This window comes from Balaenoptera physalus, assembly GCF_965194825.1.
Source record: "Balaenoptera physalus genome assembly, chromosome: 4".
NCBI lineage: Eukaryota > Metazoa > Chordata > Mammalia > Artiodactyla > Balaenopteridae > Balaenoptera > Balaenoptera physalus.
The window spans coordinates 20599524-20608790 of NC_138891.1; the positions used below are offsets into that span (position 1 = coordinate 20599524).

The following is a 9267-nucleotide window of genomic DNA, read 5'->3' on the forward strand; positions in this document are numbered from 1 at the left end:
CCTCCACCCCCCGAACCACGTTCTCCAAGCCAGGGTCTGCGCATCTTCCTTTCCGCGCCGGGCTCTCGCTCAGTCCAGGAGGCCTAGGAGAGGAGACCTTCCTCCCACTAGAGAGGTGGGGTGGAGGCTGGAAGGCCGGCAGGGTATTGAGGCCAAGCAGGTGGGTGCAGGCCTGGGGGCCCGTGACTTCCGCGTTTGGCTCTACCAGGCTGCATCTGGGGTCCTGTCCCCTCAGCTGCAAGTCACGGAAAGGCCTGTTGGAAAAGTTTAAGCCTGAGCAGAAGGAAACTATCCGGTGTCTTCTTTGCGTTCGGCGGTGTGCGGACCCCGGGCACTCAAAGATGAATAACACGCAGCCGCCACCTTCGAGGAGCTCGACGCCCGGTGGACTGCACGGGCTGCGACACGGCGCCACGCGGGGCTGGGGAAGAGGGCGTGAGATGGAGAGGGCGTAAGAGGGAGAGCACAGAAGGGGGTCTTAGCCCAGTTCGGGAATCAACGAAGGCCCTTCAGAGGAGGTGAAGCCTTGAAAGAGACCTGAGGTACGGAAAGGAGTTGGGCGACGGGAGGGGTAAGTGCTCCCTACAAAGGCCCAGAGCCAAAAGAGAGGAAGGCGCATCTTGGACCTTGCTGGGGCGCCAGGGGAGAGGGGGCGGGGCGAGAAGTGGATTGGGTCTTGACCTCCGAGGCCTCTCCTTCGTTCGACCGGAACAGCGTCGGTTCGCCGACCGGGTCCATGTTGCTCAGTGATTCAGACGCCAGGCTCAGGACCGCACGCGGCGGGCCTTGAGTAACTGCGCTGCGTAAAGACGCGCGTACTGAGGACGTGCGCGCGGATTCTGTAGGCAAACGCGGAAGCGGAAAAGCCACATCCCAGGGAGGTCTGCGGCCCTGGAGAGTGGCCTTCGGCCCAAGCTTCAGGCTGCGGATAAAGCAGGAGGCGCCTTTAGGCGACCTCTGTCTTAAAGACCTGTTCCGGTGGTGACCAAAACTGCTGGTTCTCCCAGGAGCCACCTCTCCAGGACGTCTGCCCAGGGATCTAAGCCTGGCAGGGAGGCAGAGCTCAGAGGGACAAAGCAGCCCAGGAGAAGGTAGAGGCATGGGCTGGAGACGGCACCGAGCCAGGCCCAGCGTTAAGGAGTGTTGAATGAACCGGTGGCCAGCCAGCTCTGTGTAAGGGGCGTACGAGGCTGCGCCGTCCGCCTAGGAGACGCCGCGATGCCAGGTGGGGAGAGCGCGCCCCTCAACCCTGAGTTCCTTCGCAGCGCGGAGTTCAAGTCTCAAGGCCAAGATGAGCAGCAGGATGCCGGCTCCCGCCAGAGCCAGTGCAGCGTGACCCAGACAGCCTGGGACTTCGGAACCCTGGGTGGTCAGGGGCGCCCTGCCCGCAAACTGCCACGCCACCACTGTGCGCCCTTTGTAATAATTCCCTCCGGACTCCTGGATTGCGAGCTGAGCTCTGAGCGCAAGACGTTTAAAGAGGAACGGGGACAAGAAGACGAGGTGGAAATATGAGGACTGAAGGAGAGCCCGCGCCTGCCCCGAGTTGCCTCGGGACAAAAGGACTGAGTTGGCCTGGATGTTGGAAAGAGAGAAGGGGTCTAAGACCCCATGCCAGATCCCCTCCTTAAGCAGTTTTCAAGAGGTTGGTTTGCCTTAACACAAACCTCTGTGTGGGTTTAGTGTCCCCTGAGGGTTCCTGAGTGAGATTTGGAGGGTCCCGCCGGACCCTATACCTCTCTGCAGATGTGAACATTTCTGTCATTCCTTCCGCAAACGGTCGAGATCGCCCACTGGAACTAGAATGACCTGGTCCCTAGACCTCGGATCCCTGGCGGGCTCTGAGCACAGCGCTAAGTCAGCAGGCTGGTCCAATCTGAGTTGGAGTTGCCAGCCTCTCTTGGAAACCCTCCCCGGATTGGGCTGGAAAGGGCTTCTACTTCCTGGTACCCCAAGCTAAATGAAACCTCTTGCCGAGAAAACAGGGGTAGAGGGCAGGAGGAGGCCGGGGCTGGGGCTGAGAGGAATGTGAAGACAGCAGCTGCTCGCGAGCCCACGCGGAGGTGGCTCTCCGGGCGCGAGGTCTACCCTCAGGGAGGCCAGGTCTCGGACAAGAGCCTAAGTAAATCAAGAGCAGGCTTGAGGATCAGTCCTCCAGTGTAGTTTATCCGTATGGCAGGTTTCGATGGCTACAGTAGTCTCGTCGAGGGGCCCGCGTTTGGCTTCAGCACTATCTAATCCTCAGACGTGGCGCCACGTGGGGTGGGGAAAACAAAACAAAACAAAACAGGTAAGTGTTTCAAATTCTGTACACCCGGCGTCACCACTTTCCATTGGAGTCACTTTTGGCAAATCACGTAGCCTTTCCCAACCTCAGTTTCCTAATCTGTAAAATGGGCATAGTGCCCACCTCTCTGAAGAGCGCGCTGAGGATGAGAAATGCCACACGTCTTTCTAATTGTAGGAAGGAAAAGCAAAGCCTTCGCCTCAAACTTGACACACTACATGCTAAAGAAAGACCCTCTCTCCCTGCCTCCTCGTTCTCTGCTAACCTCCCCCACCCCCAACCGGTCCAAGCCCGAGGAGCAGCGCGCGTTTCTGGTCGGTGCTCCCGAGAGAGGCTGGTGCAAAAGCCAATAAGCCTGGAACACACGCAGGTCCTGCTGGGCCTGGGACAATGGTTTCCATTTAATAAATATTTCCCCCAAGGGCATTTCACATCGGGCAGGCAATTATTCAAAGGAAACAGGCGCGCAGGTTGGCTCCGCGGGTTATTTCGTCCTCTTTACCCGAAGAATGCTCATCTGACGCAAGAAACGAGTCTCGCTTTCTCGCTGGGTGGGAAGAGACGCCCGGGGACAAACCGACCCTGGGTGCGGATACAGCTTGAGCCTCCGCTCTAGGGCCGCTGCTGAAGGGGCAGCGGGGAAAACCACACGCCCCGCCGGGCGCTAGCCGGCCTTTGGATTGCCCTCCCGGTTTGGACAGATGTGGAGAGAAAGTTGGAGGTTTAAAAACACTAAATAATAGTAACATAAATAGGAATCGTGATGGAAATCCCATCCCCCGCCCCCTCTACGAAAGTGAAGAGCCAGTCGCGGTGCTCTTCAAGGCTCACCAACCAGGGTTTGAAAACTCTGCACCTCCGGACGCAAGGCCCTCGGGCATCGGTTTGGAACGCGCGGCTGAGCTAGCCCGGGGCCCTGAGCTTCGCCCAAGGCGCCGCATCCCGGGGCAGGGTGGAGGCGGAGCCGCACCGGCGTCCCGTGAGAACGCAGCCAACGGACCGCCGAGGGCACGGCGTGAAAAGTTTATTTCGCTTTTTAACCTGAGTTTGATACATTCTTTTCCTCTTCCAAGGATCTTTGACAAGGGGGGGAATGTGCTGTCCTTGCATTTCGTGGCGAGGCTGTCCTATTTATCAACACGCTCTCTTGGCTTGCTCCCTCTGCTGCCCCCTCCCCGGGTCTTTGTATTCGAAGCCCCATTTCTCCTTTGCACAACCGGGAAAGGAAACGGGCAAGAAGAGTTTTATTTGTTGGCAGTGCCAGAAACAAGGTGGAATCCAAGTCGCCGGTCCGGAGCTGGCCGCTCCGTTCTCTCGGTCTCTCCCTTACACCTCTCCCCGCCCCCAGCAGTCGCGCTCCCTCTTTCCAACGCGGGCGCGTTGGCAGGTGCGCCCCCTCGCCTTCTCTGCAGCTGATTGGCGCCCAGGTTGGGGAGTCGCCGCCCCGCGCTTATGTCAGAGTGCGTGCGGTCCTGGCCCACCTCGCCTTTGAACTTCGCCGCTTTTGGCTCTCGTTCACCAGCTTCCCCGCATTCTCAGCCTAGTGCTGCGCTAGGCGAGGCAGCTCCGGGAAAGCCACGGGCGGGGGGGAGGGAGCCACGGCCGTAGACACTGGAGAGAAGAGAACCAGAGAAGGCGAAGGTGGAGAGGGGGAGAAGGAGGAGCTTCCTGCCCTCGCCAGCAAATTACCTGGCCACTTAATCCCAGAGACTCCGGTACTTGGGCCCCAGCCTCTGGTGCCGGCAGCCCCCCGGCCGGCCGCCCTCTCCTCCCCCCGCCCTTCCTGCCCCCGCTCGCCCCCCGGGGCCTGCCTAGGTGCCGAGACTGGCATGATCAGCTGAACTTTGCGGGGTGAGCGCTTCTCTCTGGCTTCCCCTCTGCGGTGCGGAGGCGAGGGGAGCGCAGAGCCCCGGCTCAGGACGGACAGACAGGCAGACCGACAACCGCATCCGGGCTCGCCTGCAGAGCCCCTGCACTGCCCACCCCCACCGCCTAGCCTCCCGGACCATGTCCAAACCTTCAGACCACATCAAGCGACCCATGAACGCCTTCATGGTATGGTCCCGAGGCCAGCGGCGCAAGATGGCCCAGGAAAACCCCAAGATGCACAACTCAGAGATCAGCAAACGCCTAGGCGCCGAATGGAAGCTTCTGTCCGAGGCAGAGAAGCGGCCGTACATTGACGAGGCCAAGAGGCTACGCGCCCAGCACATGAAGGAACACCCTGACTACAAGTACCGGCCGCGGCGCAAGCCCAAGAACCTGCTCAAGAAGGACAGGTATGTCTTCCCCCTGCCCTACCTGGGCGACACGGACCCGCTCAAGGCGGCCGGCCTGCCCGTGGGGGCCTCCGACGGCCTCCTGAGCGCGCCCGAGAAAGCCCGGGCCTTCTTGCCGCCCGCCTCGGCGCCCTACTCCCTGCTGGACCCCGCGCAGTTTAGCTCGAGCGCCATCCAGAAGATGGGTGAAGTGCCCCACACCTTGGCCACCGGCGCGCTGCCCTACGCGTCCACCCTGGGCTACCAGAACGGCGCTTTCGGCAGCCTCAGCTGCCCCAGCCAGCACACGCACACGCACCCGTCCCCCACCAACCCGGGCTACGTGGTGCCCTGTAACTGTACCGCCTGGTCTGCCTCCACCCTGCAGCCCCCCGTCGCCTACATCCTCTTCCCGGGCATGACCAAGACTGGCATAGACCCTTATTCGTCAGCCCACGCCACGGCCATGTAACCCCCAGCCCGGCCTGCCAGACCTGGAGGGCGGCCTGGAATCGGGGTCTGCACCCCGTCCTCTGCGCCTATCCGGGGCCTGCAGATGCCTAGGGGTCAGTCCTGCTGCCACCCCCTACCCCACCCCAGACTCTGCCTCTCTCTCTTCCGCGGGGATGGTTGGGGCATCCTTCCGGACCCAAGGCGCAGACAGGTGCCAGAAACTTGCGAACGGTTATGACAGCTATACAGCTGCCCCTACCCCGACTGTCCCAAAACAAACCTCCGACTGTACCCCCTTTGGACAAAAAAAGTAGGCAGTTTTGCTTTATTTATGTCCCCTTCTCTTTCCTCTGATGGGCTTTGGACTCCAGAACTCCCAGATCCTGGTATTATATCTAGAATATGCATATATTTTTTTTCTTTTGCACCCTGAAGAAAGAGTTAGCTGTGTCTCTGTGTTTTGCCATCAGACACAACTAGGTGCCATTTGCTCTTCTCGTGTGGGGGAAAAGGTTTAAAAGTTTAAAACCACAGAAAGGGAAACATATCTATTTAAAATCATGCTATGATAGTGTTTGCTTCTTTAAAGGTAAAACAAAAGGACCCACATGGTTATTTACTTTGTATAAAGCAGTGCTCCTAGAGACCTAAGTTTACTTTTAGACAGAATGTCAGGTTATGAAGTCAGGAAGTAGAAAGTGAACAAAAATTAAAAGAATAAAAACATCCTAAATGGTCATAAATGTTTTGACAATGTCTTGGAAATGTACCTAGAAGGATTTCACCTCCTTACTCTGTTCATTTGTTGAACAAAGACGTTTTGAATAAAGACAATCTGTCATTGCAAAAAGTAACCTTTGATGTGCATAAAATCTGAAGTCGAGAGGCCAGGTCCACGGGGGCCGGGGTCTCTGGGAGGCTGAGTGTACATAGAGTGACTCCAGCAGTGGCGGCTGGCGGCTGGCCTGCATGGGCCGAGCCTGGTGTCCCGTGGGCCAGGTGCAGAGGGGCCCAGAATCTAGGGTTTGTCCCAATTGCCCCCTCGGGATCCACTTTTTGCCTTTAGAGGCCAGACAAAGGTATCCATTCCTGGGACATCACTCCTTCCTTGAGTTTTTCACAAAGTGGTCAGACCACTTCGAGAAGCGATTGAACTAAGACAAAGGCCGACCCAGACTTCTGAGATCTGAGTGCATTTTCTTTTTTTAAACCAAACTCCAAAGGAATGGAAAGAAGCGCCGAGCCTACAGGGAAGCATTTGCCCGCAGAGCACCTCGTCCTGCGGTGGGTGTTTAAGTTCAATGTTGGGGGAAGAGCGGTGGAATGGATATTTTTTTAACAAGGTGTTTGAAAACGCTGTTGCTGGGTCTGCTGGGGATTGGGGGCTTGATACTGGTTTCTAAGTTAAAAAATAAAAGTCTAAGAAATGCTGTAGGTCCCCGCTCCGGACGGTGGGAGACTTTTTACTAAGACCCTGCAGGTGCAAAGGGAAAATGAAGACGATGGTGACACGGCTCCTACAAGGAGTTTCTTAAAACATCATAAAAATTAAATAACTCGTAGCCCTTTGTGTTTATCCAACAAGGAAAAGAGCCTTTTTCTTATCCCCGGTGGTTGAATGTTGGCTTGAAGATTGCTCTGGCTTTCACGGGGAGAAAGGACCTTTTGATTGCTTTCAGAACAACTCTTTGGAACATGTTCTCAAAATCGAAGGGTGCCCCCCATTGCTTGTCTCCCCCCCACCACCACTCTCACCGCCACAGCCGTGCTCACGCGTGTTTTTCCGTAGGTCGGGTGCCTTTCTCACTTTCTTTGATATGGTGCTGGGTGGGGGTGGCGGCAGCCGAGCGGCTTGTCTGCTTTCTGCTGCTGTTGAGGGATTTGTGCGCTTGCCTCTGCCATTTCCAAAGGAGTCGGTGGCCGCAAGTGCACGGAAACGTGGTCAACAGACACCAAAGCCGAAAACCACGGATTAGCATATTGTCCTCAAAACAATTAGAAGTGTTTGAGGTGTTATTTGGAGCCTATTCATCTGAGCCCCTTTGTCAAAGGGGGATTTTCATTATTAAAAAAAAAAAAAGTTAGCAGTTGTCCATCTGGCTGAGCTGAATAGCAAAGTGATCCGTGTTGTATATGCTTTTCTCATTAAGAGCTCTTTGGAGACCGATGTTAGAATTAAATGGTATAACACAATTAACATACACGGGCGCTGAATAGGAGAGGACGCCTATAAATAATAGATAGATAAATAAATGAGCGATCGGGCGAAGGTAAACAAAGGCGGGCTGGGGGACTCGTGGGCGGGAGGCCCGGCGGGCTGCGCCACGCTTACTTAGCATCACAAAACCCTCTTACAAATCGAAACAATTAGGAAGTGACTTGCCTCTGGTGGTCGTCCGGTCTGGGGGCTCCGGGCGCTTAGGGAAAGCCCCTCCTCCCGCCCCCTAGGAAGCCCAGGAGGCCCAGGGTGGAGGCTTCGCGGTTTCGCTGTCTGATATAACCCCAGCTGACAGTCCTGTCAACCGCTCTGATCTGCCTCATAGCTCAGTGTCCCTTAACATCTCCTAAGACGAAGCTTACAGGGGTCTGGGTGTCTCCCCGCAGAGCCCGGCGCACCAGCGCCCTGGGTACACAGAGGGCCCCAGCCCGAGGAGGAACCCCGCGCACGGCCCCACCCGGGCGCCCAGCCGACTTCCAGGCGGGGTTAGGCTAGGAAGGGGCACCAAGTGGGTCCGAGTACGGAAGGCTTCGGGCGGCGGCAGTTGGAAAACTGAAACCAGGGTTCCAGATTGAGCCCGGCCCTGGGGACTCGGAACGGAGCTCCAGGAAACTGGGGTGCGCCGTGGCTGGGTCACTGAGACTTCTTTCCAGCCAGCAGGGAGCAGAGGACCCAGCGCAGGTCCCGGACTTAAAGCCGCAGACCTAGCTCGGGCAGCTTCTGCCAATCACACCTCGTCTCCGTCCCTGGCAGTCGGGCTTGTGCAGCTGTCTGCGCTCCTTAGGCCTGGCCCCAGCTTCGGCCCCCGCAGGGACCTGCCTGAGCCCTGCCTCCCGCGCCCCGCGGGCCGCAGAGCCTCCGCCGAGGTGCGCAGCCGGGACTCGCCCCAACAAACAGCCCAAATCCTCCCCGTCACGCCGCTGACAGGGGCCGATTACGACTTTGAAGTCAGGCGCAGACAAAAAGAAATCCCCTGGGGTTGGGGGGTGGGGGTGGGGAGCAGTCCCTGTCAAACCTGTTTGCTCACAACTGTCTCTTTCTTTCAAGAAAATCATTAAAGCAAACCTGTAGGGAGAACAGCGCCCCGCCCGCCCGGAGTCGAGGAGAGACGCTTCTCCCCGGCGCGCGACGCGCAGCAAAGAGCGACCAAGAGTTCCTTTGGCCAGGCTGCTTGGTCGGGAGAGAGCGAGCTCCCCCGGCGCGCGGGGCGCCCGAGACCCTGCAGGAGGCGACTCCGCGGACCTCTCTGCGCTTGGCGCGCGTCCCTCGGCCCGGGAGTCCGGGACATCTCCTGCCCTCAATCTAGGCCTCCCTCGAGCAGGGGCTCCAGGGCAGGCCCCGACCTCTCGCCGGCGGGTGCGATTGCTTCCAGGGAACAACAACCAAAAAAAAAAAAAAAAAAAATTTGACCCAAATGCAAGCCGCGCTCGCCCCCGCCTTTCCTCTACTGGGTGTTTCCTAGGACCAAGGAGACCTGGCCAACACGCTGCTCGGGATGGCAGCGAGCGGCGCTGGCACGGCAGGGGCAGAGTTTGGATTTTAGGCTTTCTTTCTTAAACCTTGGCAGCCGTTTGGCTCAAGTGCACACTGGCCACATTCTTCTGGGAGATGCGGGATCGTTGGCCCCCTTCCGCTCCTGGCCTCTCCTGGAGAGCCTCTGCAGCCTTTCTTGAGCTTCCCCAGTTTTGGATCCGACTCCAAACACCTTTGATTCCCTTCCAGTTTCCTAGTTTTCTCATTTAAATATCAATTTCCTTAGAAATGCTAACTTCATTGATGGGAAAGACCAGCTACTCAGAGTAAATCAGACTGAAGTGTGAGTGGCTGACTTCTGAGACACCCCCCCCCCCTTAACATTTGCATTTTAAAACAGGATCTAGATAACCTCCAGGAATCTCTCCAGTCATCTAAAACGGGGTGATATTTCAGACAGGGTGGGGCCTAGAGGACTTTCATTACATCACACCATCTAGGGAAACCTCTCCAGCGCGGGCAGCTTCTCTGGAGATATCCGAGACTGCCAGGGCCGGGAAAACTTGGCTAGCCGTGGC

General features: G+C 57.5%; 1 protein-coding gene across 1 annotated transcript; it reads left to right on the plus strand.

Moving 5' to 3' along the window:
• The first annotated feature begins 3951 nt into the window (after nt 1-3951).
• Nucleotides 3952-7598, plus strand: SOX14 (SRY-box transcription factor 14). Its single transcript, XM_082461371.1, has one exon. The coding sequence runs from the start codon at nt 4295-4297 to the stop codon at nt 5015-5017; it is 723 nt and encodes a 240-aa protein (XP_082317497.1). The 5' UTR covers nt 3952-4294; the 3' UTR covers nt 5018-7598.
• Nucleotides 7599-9267: the final 1669 nt, after the last annotated feature.